At 43.9% G+C, this 15,867-nt stretch overlaps 1 protein-coding gene across 1 annotated transcript in view; it reads right to left on the bottom strand.

Moving 5' to 3' along the window:
• CBLC (Cbl proto-oncogene C) overlaps positions 1–10,969 on the bottom strand; it is a 49,485-nt gene extending 38,516 nt beyond the window's left edge. Inside the window, exon 1 of the mRNA XM_069742547.1 lies at positions 10,350–10,969. Within this exon, the coding sequence (XP_069598648.1) occupies positions 10,350–10,636 (287 nt within the window). The 5' untranslated portion in view covers positions 10,637–10,969. The remainder of the gene's footprint in view (positions 1–10,349) is intronic.
• Positions 10,970–15,867: the final 4,898 nt, after the last annotated feature.

The following is a 15,867-nucleotide window of genomic DNA, read 5'->3' as shown; positions in this document are numbered from 1 at the left end:
CACGGTTGTTGCCGTCTGTGCCGAGTTGTTTTATGTATAGGAGGAGCAGCTTCATCCAGAGCACTTTGCAGGGTTTCATTGTAATGCTTCAATGCAGAATCAGGACATGAGATGGAGGAGATAGGGGCCAATGAGGACTGCAAGTTCTTCATAAGTTTCTGGGTGTTAATGGCCTGTATGTTTCTATAAGTGTGGAAAGTGGGGGTGACCTGAGCAGGATGGCAGTTCTTGATAGAGAATGAAAGAAGGTTGTGGTCAGAGAGCGGGAGAGGGGAGTTTGTGAAATCATCCACTGAGCAAAGTCGGGAGAAGACCAAGTCAAGGGAGTTTCCATCTTCATGTGTTGGAGAGTTAGTATGCTGCGAGAGGCCAAAAGAGGAGGATAGAGATAAAAGGTGAGAAGCAGATGGGGAGAGGGGAGAGGCAATGGGGATGTTGAAATCACCCATGATAAGGGTGGGGGTGTCACAGGAGAGAAAGTGTGGAAGCCAGGTGGCAAAGTGATCCAGGAACTGATGAGAGGGGCCGGGAGGACGATACACCACCGCCACTCGCATGGAGAAGGGGACGTAGAGTCCGACCACATGGACCTCAAAGGAAGGGAAGACAAGTGAGGGTACTTGGGTCATAACTTGGAAAGTACATTTGGGTGAAAGGAGCAGGCCAACGCCTCCACCTGCTCTGTTGTCTGATCTTGGGGTATGAGAAAAGTGTAGTCCACCATATGAAAGAGCAGCAGCAGCAGTGGTGTCTGACTGCTGGATCCAGGTTTCAGTAAGAGCCAGGAGATTAAGAGAATTAGAAAGGAAGAAGTCATGAATGAAGGAGAGTTTATTACACACAGAGCGAGAATTCCAAAGGGCACAATTGAAAGAGACAGCAGGCATGCAGGGAATATTAATAAGGTTAGAGGGGTTTCTGGGTGTAGCAATTGGGAGGTTTGACTGGCTATAACATGGGGGGCCGGGGTTTGGAGATATGTCTCCAGCGACTAGGAGAAGGAGGATTGAAAGAGTGAGCAGATGGTTAAGTGATTTGTGAGAGCGTCTCTTGTGTTGGATGGTGGGACTGAATGGATCTGTGCTGTTGAGCAATGTGAACAGAGCATGAGTGCTATACATAGGAGAGGCAAGGACAGAGGGGCCGATATGGATGGAGTGTAGAGAGTTAATGCGAGGGCGGTGAATGTGAGTGAATGCAGCAGCCAGAATATAGATTATACAAATAAATATGGTGAGTATTTGTGCTGTTTCAAGTGAATATGGATTAGATTTAGTTTTCTGTCTAACTGCCATGTTATAACTGCCGAGTACTTAGAAAAAAAAGTACTTTGAATAAAAAATACACGAATAACAGTGCACGAATGCACCCCTGCACGAATGCATCCCCAAGCTAAATCTACATTTATAGAAGGCTAGCCCTTAGATCTCTTTTTTTTTTTTTTTTTGTGTTAAAGCTCGTTAGCAATCAATCTAACTCAGTTGAGACAACAGGACACAATAAATGTAGTGATCAGATAAACAAATGTCCAGGTCTACATGGATCATAAACCACTTTGAAACAGTTATGTGATCTCTCTGAGTAAGGGCATGCAAAAGTGAGTTAAATATCTATAAACACAAACAAATGCATAATAGGATGACTAACAAATATAGATATATGCAGGATTCAATGCCGAAGATAGAATGACTCAGATACCATCCAAGCTGCTTGCTGTCAGGGACTGGAGCAATAGACATGCAGGATATTTCAGCTCAGAGAATGAATGATATGTTTATGACACTTCATCATGAAGTGCCATAAGAAAAGTTTTCAAGACCTAAAGTATGTCGAGAACAGAAACGGAAAAAAAAAAGCGAGATACAAATGTGGTGAGACTAAATGAAACATGGTAACTCCACCTGCATTGGAGAAGATCAGATGGATCATTTGGAAATCCAATCATTATATAATGCTGTTTTTTCGGTCGCCATACCTCCTCCAAAAAACAATCTAAATGTCAGATATACCTCTAAATTGTACCAGTAAAAGCTAAAGGTCACCAGGCTAAAAAACAAAACAGCTTCATTGACAGAAAAATAAAAAAGCTTTTTTTGAAGATTTCAGAATTTTTTTAAGCTGCTAAAATAATAATGATGAAACAAACAAAACAAAAAATAAAATAAAAATAAATAAAAATAAAATAAATAAAAATAATAATATAACAAACAAAATAAAATAAAACAAAAATAAATAAATAAAAATAATAAAACAAAATAAAATGAATGCAAATAAATGCAAATAATAAAACAAACAAAACAAAATAAAGTAAAATAAATGCAAATAATAATAATAATAATAATAATAATAGTAATAGTAATAATAATAAAACAACCGGTACAAATCTGGCATCGCTGTCATCGTACCGACCCCGTGAATCATTATTGCCCGATAGTTTTTAGTGCATTACTAACACTTTAAAAACGAACCCAAAGAAACAATATTGGAATTGCTTTTATTAACCGTTTCATCTAACATGGAATTGTATTCCTGTCTTTCCAAACATTATATGGTAAAAAGGATGGTATCTTACAAAACTGCAACACGTCCAGCAAAAAACAAACCCTTAGGCTGTGTGCACACGTTGCTGTTTTTTCGCGTTTTTTCCCGATAAAAATGCTATAAAACCACAAAAAAAAGCATACAATAAGCATCCCATCATTTAGAATGAATTCCGCATGTTTTGTGCACATGATGCGTTTTATTTCCGCGAAAAAAACGCATCACGGTAAAAAACGCAGCATGTTCATTAATTTTGCGGTTTGCGAAATGTCCGGAAAAAAACGCATCAAAAACGTGGCAAAAACGCAGCAAAAACGCAGCAAAAACGCATGCAGATTTCTTGCAGAAAATGTCAGGTTTTTCTCAGGAATTTTCTGCAAGAAATCCTGAACGTGTGCACATAGCTTAAAAGAGCTGTCCTGAAGGAAAAATAAAAAAAAAATGTATGGCTCTCAGACGAAAAGGAGGAAAAAAATGAAAGTGCAATAGAAAAAAATGACGGCATCCTTAAGGCTATGTGCACACGCTGCGGAAAGGTGTGCGGATTTTTCTGCATTGATTTTGGTAAATCCGCAGGAAAATCGCACTGCGGATTTACTGCGGAATTACCGCGGATTTACCACGTATTTTCCACGTTTTTTGTGTGGATTCCACCTGCGGTTTTACACCTGCGGATTCCTATTGATGAGCAGATGCAAACCGCTGCGGAATCCACACAAAGAATTGACATGTTGCGAATAAACAACGATACGTTTCCACTCGTTTTTTTTCCGCACCGTGGGCACAGCAGATTTGGTTTTCCATAGGTTTACATGTACTGTAAACTCATGGAAAACTGCTGCAAATCCACAGTGGTCAATCCGCTGCGGATCAGCAGCAAAATTCACAACGTGTGCACAGACCCTTAGGAGTAACCGTCATTTTAATGTTTATTTTTATGAAAGTAACTTATTAGACACTTTGTAATATATCCTATCAGAGAAATATGATCAAAGGATTTTGAGAAAAGTTTCTTCTTATGTTCTGCCTTTGGGGGATTGTTCCAAAATCTGGATCAATGCTCTGAGAGAACAGGTTCGGCCGGATTGACTTCTGCGTTATGTTGTGCCTTTTGGATCACTGTTATAGAGATCTGTGATATAATACCCAGATGATCATTTTGTTCTCTGCGCGTCTCACATTTTATAACAATTTTTTTCTTCTAATAGATTCATATGGAATTTGAATCAGATATAGTGATGAGCGAATATACTCGTTACTCGAGATTTCTCGAGCGCGCTCGGGGGTCCTCCGAGTATTTTTTAGTGCTCGGAGATTTAGTTTTTCTTGCCGCAGCTGAATGATTTACATCTGTTAGCCAGCATAAGTACAAAGTACATGTGGGGATTCCCTAGCAACCAGGCAACCCCCACATGTACTTATGCTGGCTAACACATGTAAATCATTGAGCTGCGGCAAGAAAAACTAAATCTCCGAGCACTAAAAAATACTCGGAGGACCCCCGAGCGTGCTCGAGAAATCTCGAGTAACGAGTATATTCGCTCATCACTAATCTGATACTATCAGCAGGAAGTAACCTCCAGCCGTTCCATGCTTCTTCATTGTTGACTTTGTACTTGTCTATTCAGAAGGTTTTTCAGCGGCAATAAGGAAGTATTTTTCTAACCTTTGTATATTTCTTTGTTGATAACGCTGCCTACTTTTGACAAACTCAGACTCATCCGATAACTACCAGATAGAGAAGTGCGATCCGCCAATGTACAGAACACATTCACTCCAGAGTTCATTGGTGGCGACTTTACACCACTCTATCTGATGTTTGTCATTGTGCATGGTGATGTACGGCTGAATATTCTATACAGGAGGATGTGTAGACAAATTTTATACACCGGGGTAAGAGGGGTCAGATGCTATATACCAGATGTTGAGGGGCTGGATGTTATATACTGGGGCAATTAAGGAAAAAACTGAATTTTATCATTAAAGGGGTTAGCAAACTTTTGGGGCATTTTTTTTTAAATTTAAATGGATATATTTTGGGCTAAGAATTGTTTTTGCATTTTGGGTTCTTTACACATTTTGCCCTGTTTGGCTTTTACAGGCTTTTTGCTTTCCAACACAACAAACTTTAATATGACCTGTGGTCATAAATGAGCTGAAAGGAGCTCAGAAAAAGACAGATAAAATAGTTTCAAACGTCCAATGTCAGAACGAGCTCACTGACTGATTCTCTGTTGAGTGTTATGCCCCAATACTTCCACAAATAGTGTATGTCTGTATCTGTAGAGGGAAGTGAGACACTTCTTCTACATCCTCCTTTTCTCATATTTTTTATAAGTAGTGATTAGTTATTTTTATAACAGTAAATGTAGTTTAGAAGTGTCCATAAATCAATTAAGTCTTCTTCTTTAGGGCTCATTCAGATGTCCGATTTTCACGTACGAGTGTCATCCAATCAAATCAAAAGATTTTTTTTTGCTCAAAATATTGCTTTAATTGAAAAATAGAGGAGTTTGTCATTTGGCACAGTGCATCATTCTACCACCTTGTGTTACCTGCTATTTTAGAGTGGATTGTTGACAAGTCCACTGAGATATCATGGGGCACTACAAACAAGTTCAGCTCTGCTACATCTGAAGCGTATTGGTAGTCGTTCATATTTCACTTTAAAATTCAATTCTCGCCCACATTAGCGTATAAAGCAGACCATTGAGAAAACATTGCGTTGCGCTCTGACCAATGTTATTCAATGAGTCAGTGCTGATCTGCACATATTTCCTCAGCTCTAATCGGACTATGGAAAAAAATCGCTGCATGCTGGGAGTGGATGCGAGATTTGCACTCGCCAATGCAAGTCAATGGGTGCAAGAAAGAAATCGGACGGCACACAGACCATGCGTAGGACAGTGTCACAACTCTTTTATCGGGTGTCCCTTGACCACGGGCTCCTTCCCTGTCCATAACGCTATGGACGCCCTAGCTTGCCCTGCTCCCCGGATTACTTCTCATGGTGAAGATTCCAGGGCCACATACCTTGTCTTATCTCCTAAATCCACCCTCAGTCTGTACCCTTCCCCGATCCAGGGAAGAGCGGAGTAGTAGTGTACCATACTACATCAACCAGACTAACAAAGTAATATGAACAGAGATATTTGAAAATACCAATCATACAAATATACTCACAGAAACAACAGAGGTAAACACCGGGGAGTGGAGGATTGGGTTAAATCAAAGTAGAAGAAGAAAGGGAATTATCACACACTCAAAACCTAGCAACAGTCACCGATAAATCCACCAAACGTCTTCTCCAATAGCAACTACCAACAACCTCCAGTCTTGCAGCATAAGCTATCTCTGACAATGAGTGCTAGCCAGGACCCAGATTATATAGGAGATGCGAGTGGCTAACAGTGCACAGCTGAGAGCCTTAAAGCTCCAGTAGCTCTCAACAGAGCAGATTAACCCCTTCACTGCCAAAAGAAATTTGAAGGTGAAGTGCTTCTATTCACTGCAGGAGTAGGAGAAATCTAATGCTGTGGTCTTCTTGCACCTCTATGTCGCAGTAACCCCATGACAGCTATGTGTGGGCTCAAGCTGTGTATGGGAGGTTATGTGGGGCTCAGGCTTTATAAAGGGGGCAATGTGGGGGCTCACACTGTATGTAGGAGGCTATGTGGGGGCTCATGCTGTATATAGGAGGCAATGTGGCGACACATACTGTGTATAAAGGGGCTGTGTGCAGGTTCATACTGTGTATAGGGGTTGTGTGAGGGCTCTTACGGTATATAGGGGTGCTGTGTATGGTCTCATACGGTGTATAGGGGATGTCAGCGTACTTAATTCTGATCAATATTAAGTGATACAATTAATATAAATATAAAATTATTATAATTAACATGTTAATATTAATATTAAGCCAAATTAATTTCAGCCTATTAGTTTGGATCTACACAACAGCTATGGTGTTGCATGTGACCCCTTGGAAAAATTAATTGCTCACCCCTGTCCTAAACACATAAAAGGCACTAAAGGGTGCAAGTTTATTATATGTAGGGGGCTTGTGAAATTATATATCTACAGGACATCTATGTATTCTACATATTCTATGTATTTATCAATACTATTCTATATATCTATCATCTATCTCTCTATTCTGTGGGTTCTAGCTGTGAATTTACTGTACTTGGCTGATGAAATGTCGGGTTTCTTTTGAGATGTATGAGTAAAAATTGGATAGCATACATATAGTCGGCGTGCCGTCCAATTTTTTTCTTTCTGCACCTATTGACTTGTATTGGCAAGTGCGATCTGATTCTCGCATCCACTCACAGCATGCTTCGATTTTTTTCCTAAGCCCGAGTCCAGCTGAGGGAAAACTCAGATCTGCACTGACTCGCTGAATAACATTGGTCAGAGTGCAATGTGACATTTTCTCGCATTACACTCGTTTGATTTATACACTCCTGTGAGCAAGCCCTTATAATATAATACTGAAGTGTCATCTACAGGTCTGGAATTCAGATTGTTATTCACAGCCATAATGACTCAGTCTCTCACTACTGAAGATGAGCGGAAATTTTGAAATTCAAAATTTTCAAAATGTCCTCAATACATGTAGGGAGAGAGAGAGAGGACCCGCTGATCATAGGAGCTTACACTCTACAGGAGAGAGAGGGCACCGCTGACCATAAGAGCTTACACTATACAGGAGAGAGAGGACCCCACTGACCATAAGAACTTACACTCTACAGGAGAGAGAGAGAGGACCCCACTGACCATAAGAGCTTACACTCTACAGGAGAGAGAGGACCCCGCTGACCATAAGAGCTTACACTATACAGGAGAGAGAGGACCCCACTGACCATAAGAACTTACACTCTACAGGAGAGAGAGGACTCCACTGACCATAAGAGCTTACACTCTACAGGAGAGAGAGGACCCCACTGACCATAAGAGCTTACACTCTACAGGAGAGAGAGGACCCCCACTGACCATAAGAGCTTACACTCTACAGGAGAGAGAGGACCCCACTGACCATAAGAACTTACACTCTACAGGAGAGAGAGAGAGGACCCCACTGACCATAAGAGCTTACACTCTACAGGAGAGAGAGGACCCCGCTGACCATAAGAGCTTACACTATACAGGAGAGAGAGGACCCCACTGACCATAAGAACTTACACTCTACAGGAGAGAGAGGACCCCACTGACCATAAGAGCTTACACTCTACAGGAGAGAGAGAACCCCCACTGACCATAAGAGCTTACACTCTACAGGAGAGAGAGGACCCCACTGACCATAAGATCTTACACTCTACAGGAGAGAGAGAGGACCCCGCTGACCATAAGAGCTTACACTCTACAGGAGAGAGAGAGAGGACCCCACTGACCATAAGAGCTTACACTCTACTGGAGAGAGAGAGAGGACTCCACTGACCATAAGAGCTAATACTCTACAGGAGATAGAGGACCCCACTGACCATAAGAGCTTACACTCTACAGGAGAGAGAGAGGACCCCACTGACCATAAGAGCTTACACTCTACAGGAGAGAGAGAGGACCCCACTGATCATAAGAGCTTACACTCTACAGGAGAGAGAGGACCCCACTGACCATAAGAGCTTACACTCTACAGGAGAGAGAGGACCCCACTGACCATAAAAGCTTACACTCTACAGGAGAGAGAGAGGACCCCACTGATCATAAGAGCTTACACTCTACAGGAGAGAGAGGACCCCACTGACCGTAAGAGCTTACACTCTACAGGAGAGAGAGGACCCCGCTGACCATAAGGGCTTACACTCTACAGGAGAGAGAGGACCCCACTGACCATAAGAGCTTACACTCTACAGGAGAGAGAGGACCCCACTGACCATAAGAGCTTACACTCTACAGGAGAGAGAGGACCCCGCTGACCATAAGAGCTTACACTCTACAGGAGAGAGAGGACCCCGCTGATCATAAGAGCTTACACTCTACAGGAGAGAGAGGACTCCGCTGACCATAAGAGCTTACACTCTACAGGAGAGAGAGAGGACCCCACTGATTATAAGAGCTTACACTCTACAGGAGAGAGAGAGGACCCCACTGACCATAAGAGATTACACTCTACAGGAGTGAGAGGGCCCCACTGACCATAAGAGCTTACACTCTACAGGAGAGAGAGAACCCCACTGACCATTTGAGCTTACACTCTACAGGAGAGAGAGGACCCCACTGACCATAAGAGCTTGCACGCTACAAGAGAGAGAGGACCCTGCTGATCATAAGAGCTTACACTCTACAGGAGAGAGAGGACTCCGCTGACCATAGGAGCTTACACTCTACAGGAGAGAGAGGACCCCACTGACCATAGGAGCTTGCACTCTACAAGAGAGAGAGGACCCTGCTGACCATAAGAGCTTACACTCTACAGGAGATAGAGAGAGAGGACCCCACTGACCTTAAGAGCTTACACTCTACAGGAGAGAGAGAGAGAGAGAGAGAGAGAGAGGACCCCACTGACCATAAGAGCTAACACTCTACAGGAGAGAGAGAGAGAGGACCCCACTGACCATTGGAGGTTACACTCTACGGGAGAGAGAGGACCCTGTTGACCATAAGAGCTTACACTCTACAGGAGAGAGAGAGGACCCCACTGACCATAAGAGCTTACACTCTACGAGAGAGAGAGGACCCCGCTGACCATAAGAGCTTACACTCTACAGGAGAGAGAGGACCCCGCTGACCATAAGAGCTTACACTCTACAGGAGAGAGAGGACCCCGCTGACCATAAGAGCTTACACTCTACGGGAGAGAGAGGACCCCGCTGACCATAAAAGCTTACACTCTACAGGAGAGAGAGGACTCCACTGACCATAAGAGCTTACACTATACAGGAGAGAGAGGACCCCACTGACCATAAGAGCTTACACTCTACAGGAGAGAGAGGACTCCACTGACCATAAGAGCTTACACTCTACAGGAGAGAGAGGACCCCACTGACCATAAGAGCTTACACTTTACAGGAGAGAAAGGACCCCACTGACCATAAGAGCTTGCACTCTACAGGAGAGAGAATTACTCAGTGACTGGAGATGGAGATTGACTCTGCCTTATAGACTGTGCTCCACTGGGAGCCGCTGGTCTGTGATGGCACACGGTACCACTGACCACCACTGTGCAAAGTGTGATAATCCGCTATATGTCATAGGTGCTTGGCGTTATGGGGAGGCCCTGCGACTCTGCAAAATGACATGAGCCTGCTCTCTGATACTTCAGCAGTGTGGGAAATGGTGCTGGGCAAGTTTTTGTGTGTGAACCAAATCACACCAAATGTCAGTATTTGCATGAAATCGAAAATTTCATGAAATTCAACTCAAACTCGATCCTTTGAGGATCGAGTCGCTCATCTCTACTCACTAATTTTCGGTTAGACGGCGGCAACCTCGGCATTCCCTGTGGCTGTATACCTTTCATATTTTGCAAATTTATGAATATGTTTTGGATTTGTGGGGTCTCCAGCACCTGGTCTTTTGCACCAAGCTCCTGGTGTCAAAGACCACATTGGATGACACATGCGTGTTCCACCTTTATCAGTGCCCTATGTACAACATACAGTTATGTCTTTGTAAACAATATATATATATATATATATATATATATATATATATATATATATAGCAAGGTGGAGATTGCCAGTTGTCACAAAATAAAGTAATATTAAGATCTATGAATCTCATTCCAATTGAGATACCACAATTGATCAAATTGTCAATGGCAATGATAACTCCAGCTCTGCTGACCATATATTCGGCTTTGCACTTACCTGGCCATTCTGCCTTCCATATTCACCATTTCCGAGCATTGTGCTGTCTTGGCCAGTAGACTGTTCACTGTCACCTGCAGGTACGGGTTCTGACCCAGATCCGGGGTCTTATCTAGAATTTGCCGCAGATGCTCCTTTGTGTCCCGTGTAATGTCTGGAAGGTAGGGGTGACTCCTTTGCAATTGGGGGACCCCATTAAGCCTTGATAATCCATCCAGCCCCTGTATGAGCTTCTCCATCGTCTTTCTGTCCAGGTTGCCGTTGTGCCTTCCATGTAATGTGTGCATGGGTATATAAGGGGGCCAAAAGAATTAGGATCAATAGTAGGGGAAACCTCAGATATAAAAGAGGCTTAGGTCTGCGGAGCAAAAGGAGTCCCACGATGAAGAAGATCAGGGCAGGCACAAAGCGTCGAGTCGGAGAAGAGGAAGTAAAGGAATGAGGCGCAGAAGTAGATGTTGGGAGTTACAGTTATGGGAAAGTGAAAATGAGTCAAGGGGAGTAGGAAGAGGCTGAAAATCAATGTGAAAAGTTATGGGTGTAAAGTTCTATATAGTCAGTGACCTGAAAGCAGAGAGTGACAGATCCACAGCGCAGGATCTCTTCCTGTTTGTGTGAGTGTCACACCCACTCCACGTGAGCACAGGTGCTCCTGCGATGGGTGGCACTTCACTGATACTGTATCACACATGATGAATGCAGGAAGCACTCGCTTTCATACACAGAAGACATTATGGTTTCATACAGTGACACAAAACCGCTCTTGTCAATAGCAATTATCATAGACTGAAACCCTTCAGTGATGAGTAAGACCTTACCTACATGAAGCCATGGAGGGTGCTGACATTCCAAATGCAAAGTGTAAGCGAATACTCCTCTCCCCTCCATCAAACTTAAAGGATCTATCCAGGACTTTTTTTATATAGTGGTTAGTACTTATTGGCAGGTAGTTGTTAGCTACCGGTCTGTTCTACAGTGCGTTGATCACTCCAAACTCAAAGCAGTCATGGACATCTCCTGCTTACAGTGACATCAACAAAGCGGCTCCTTCTATCCTCTATGCTCTGTCAATGGGGCGTCATTGGGAACGTCATGTTGATTGACATCACTGCCTAACTGCGGGGAGCCGACTGTCAGTCAACATGATGCCGACAATGATGCTCCATCGACACAGCAGAGTGGAAGAGAAGAATCTGCTCTGTTGACGTTACGTCAATGGAAGCAGATGAATCGTCGGTAGGAATTGTCCAACACCACTTTGAACTTGGAAGGATTTTCAAGTGGCAGAACAACCAGGTAGCTAACAACTACCTGCCCTATAGCATTAAAAAAAGGTCCTGGATAACCCCTTTAAATTTTTTTACTTGTCGAAGACATGAAAAATGGAAAAGAAAGTCCAGTTTTCTAATGGTACATAAAAAGGTAGATGGTCTATTGGCTGCTTATGTTTTGTCTTAGAGCTATAAGCATGTATCCTTGAATATTTCTCACTCAGCCAACCACAACACCGCATTATACTGATGAGGGGCAAGAACCCAGAAACAGTTGTTTAAAGATGGGTGTCTCTTCATTTTGATTAAATTGTAGTTCTTCTTTAAAGGTACAGTCAGATGGCTGTGACTCTGAGTCACTACTCAAGCCATGAGCCAGGGTGGTAAGGAGGTCTGAGGTCAAATACAGGGAGGGCTCATTGTACGAAGGGGCGGTACAAAAGTGTGGTCATGTAAAGGCCTGGGTCCAAATGCCAGGAGGGTATGACAAGATAAAGGGATAAGACAATGGATAGTCAGCTGCCAAGTCCGGGGTCTGGTACCTGAGGTCAGGGAGCGTCAAGAGCAAAAGAGAAAACATATATGAGTAGTCACAATGAATCCTAGGCCCGGTAACAAGATCAGGAAGTCAGAAACAAAGCACATACCTCACAGAACAAAGCTACAACTGACAGAGACAAGAGGCAGACAGCCAGCTAAAAAGCCTGGAATAGTTCTGAACAGGAGACTTTTGTAGGAAGCCCAGCATGCCCAGGCCCTGATTGGCTGACTGGACTATCACTCATCATACTGACATTCCAGCATGCCCAAGCCCCAGATTGGATGGCTGAGCTGTATATCACGATACTGACACTTCGGCATGCCGCTGCAGCAGGTTGGATGACTGAGCTGCCACTTACCACACTGGGAGGCGAAATCATGACATTGGCCATATACATCTGACCAAGATTTGACTGCAATGCATGGACTGACCAGTGGCTCTTCTGACTCAAGTGCGACAGCTTCATATACTGTATTTCTATGTGATGCTCAGGTTGGGAGAGCCATGGCCAATCCGAGCATTGCGGTCCGATCTCGGTCAGATTTATACAGCTGTCTGTGCCCTTAAGCTCTTTAATGGGTTGCTGCCTCTAAAAGGTAGCACTGGAGATACAGTTTTCTTCATCCTGGTAGAAACCTAATTTGTCTTAATGTTTCCCCAAAGCATTGAATGTTAGACTTCCCGTGCCAGTTGGTGATCTGAGCAAGGAGAAAGAAGCAATACCCCTACTACTCACTAGTCCTGTTATTAGCATTCATCTCTGTTTCCTTCTATGATCGCCCCCAGTGCTGTAGTCCACACTTCTCAAATAACCTGATATTATCATCCAAAGTCTTTTAAGACCGACTCAGACAGCTATGCACTGTCTGAGTATTTATTATTAATATTATTATTATTATTATTAAAGCACCATTAATTCCAGGATGCTGTACATATGAAAAGGGTTACATACATATAACATATGCAAGATTAAATAATCTGACAGACTGGTAGAAAGTGGAAGAAAACCCTGTCCTCTCAGGCTTATAATATAAAGGGTAATGGGTTGGAGTCAGCAGGTAAACATAATATTAATTTCCATGTTGACCCCTGGAATTTGCCTCACCATCCATATCTCTCAGCTGACTATTTCTCTCCTGCTTATTTATCATCTATCTGCAATCATTTCCTAGATTTCCTAGCTTAGATCTGAGGTTAACCATTCACCTGCTGTAAGTAGATGAACTCTACTATACTGATGCTATTCACACTATAACTCTGCTGTAACAGTATTATTATTATTTATTGTTATAGCGCCATTTATTCCATGGCGCTTTACATGTGAGGAGGGGTATACATAATAAAAACAAGTACAATAATCTTAAACAATACAAGTCATAACTGGTACAGGAGGAGTGAGGACCCTGCCCGCGAAGGCTCACAATCTACAAGGGATGGGTGAGAATACAGTAGGCGAGGATAGAGCTGGTCATGCAGCGGTTTGGTCGATCGGTGGTTACTGCAGGTTGTGGGCTTGTCATAAGAGGTGGGTCTTCAGGCTAGAGTCTGATGTGTTGTTGTAGAGAGTTCCAGAGTAGGGGTGATACGCGAGAGAAATCTTGTATACGATTGTGGGAAGAGGAGATAAGAGCGGAGTAGAGAAGGAGATCTTGTGAGGAGCGGAGGTTGTGTGTAGATAAGTACCGGGAGGTCACAGATGTATGGAGGAGACAGGTTGTGGATGGCTTTGTACGTCATGGTTAGGGTTTTGTACTGGAGTCTCTGGGCAATGGGGAGCCAGTGAAGGGATTAACAGAGGGGAGAGGCCGGGGAATAGCGGGGGCACAGGTGGATTAGTCGGGCAGCAGAGTTTAGAATAGATTGGAGGGGTGCGAGAGTGTTAGAGGGGAGGCCACAGACCAGGAGGTTGCAGTAGTCAAGGCGAGAGATGATGAGGGCATGCACTAGGGTTTTTGCAAATTCATGGTTGAGGTATGTAAGGATTCATGAAATATTTTTGAGTTGAAGTTGGCAGGAAGTGGAAAGGGCTTGGATATGTGGTTTGAAGGAGAGACCAGCGTCAAGGATTATCCCGAGGCAGCGAGCTTGTGGGACTGGGGAGAGTGGGCAACCATTTACTGTAATGGATAGGTTCGTTGGGGTGGTCGCGTGAGATGGGGGAAAGATGATGAATTCTGGGGAAGAAGAAGGATGAAATAGTGGACAGACATTGAGGGATTCTGGTTAGTAGGGAGGTGATATCTGGTCCAGAGATGTAGATCTGTGTGTCATCAGCATAGAGGTGATACTGAAAGCCATGAGATTCTATGAGCTGTCCCAGGCCAAAGGTGTAAATGGAGAAGAACAGGGGCCCTAGGACTGAACCTTGTGGGACTCCGACAGATAGTGGGCGAGGTGAGGAGGTGGTGTGTGAGTGGGAGATGCTGAATGTCCGGTCTGTAAGGTATGATGAGATCCAGGATAGGGCGAAATCTGTGATGCCAAGGGATGAGAGGGTCTGTAATAATAGGGAATGGTCTACTGTGTCAAAGGCAGCTGACAGGTCGAGGAGGAGGAGGACAGAGTAGTGTAGCTTGCTCTTGGCAGTTAAGAGGTCATTGGTGACCTTAGTTAGGGCAGTTTCAGTGGAATGGTGTGACTGGAAGCCAGATTGTAAGCGGTCAAAGAGGGAGCAAGAAGAGAGATGGGAGGACAGTTCAAGGTAGACGTGTTGTTCCAGTAGTTTGGAGGCATATGGGAGAAGTGATATAGGGCAATAGCTAGATACAGAGGATGGGTCAAGAGAAGGCTTTTTGAGGATAGGTGTGATGGAGGCATGTTTAAAGCTTGAGAGGAAAACACCATTTGTTACTGAGAGGTTGAAGAGATGGGTTGGGGTTGGGATGAAGACTGTGGTGTGGTTTGGGATAAAGTGGGATGGGAGCGGGTCAAGTGCACAGGTGGTGAGATCCGATCTTGAGAGTAGAGTGGAGAGGTGATCTTCTGTAATGGTGGAGAAGTTGGTTTTGGAGCTAGAGGGCTGGGAAGTCGGGAGGAAGGGCTCTGGGGGTTGTTGATCAAAACTGTCTTTGATCTTATCAATCTTCTGCTTGAAAAATGAGGCAAAGTCTTCAGCTGAGATAATTGGGGAGGGAGGAGGTGCTGGGGGACAGAGGAGAGAATTGAAGGTGTTGAATAACTGTTTAGGGTTGTGAGACAGGGAGGATATGTGAGATGAGAAGTAAGTTTGTTTAGCTGTGGCGAGTGTGGTCTTGAAAGTAGTGAGGGACTGTTGGAATGCGATGAAGTGCTCGTTGGAGTGGGATCTTTTCCATCTGCGCTCAGCAGCCCTGGAAGCTCGCCTCTGTTCTTTGGTCAGGCTGGTATGCCAGGGCTGTCTGTTGATTTTGTGAGCTTTGGTATGTGTAAGTGGGGCAGCAGATTCCAAAGCTACAGCTATTGTGGTGTTATATGGAGCGGCAGCGTCATCTGCGTTGTGTAAGGAACTTATATCTGTGAGAGGGAGGAGGGATTCAGAGAATGAATGTAGGTCAAGATGTTTAAGATTTCTGCGAGGGTGTGAAAGTTTGTGGGGTGGGGATTGTAGACATGGAGTGGAGAGGGAAGAGAATGTGAGAAGGTTGTGGTCAGAGAGAGGAAGAGGTGGGTTAGATAGGGAGCAGAGGCAGGTGAAGATGAGGTCCAGTGTGTGACATCTTTGTGAGTG

This window comes from Ranitomeya imitator, chromosome 10, assembly GCF_032444005.1.
Source record: "Ranitomeya imitator isolate aRanImi1 chromosome 10, aRanImi1.pri, whole genome shotgun sequence".
Classification (NCBI taxonomy): domain Eukaryota; kingdom Metazoa; phylum Chordata; class Amphibia; order Anura; family Dendrobatidae; genus Ranitomeya; species Ranitomeya imitator.
Note: the sequence above shows the minus strand (reverse complement) of the source record. Positions and strands in the feature narration are given on the sequence as shown.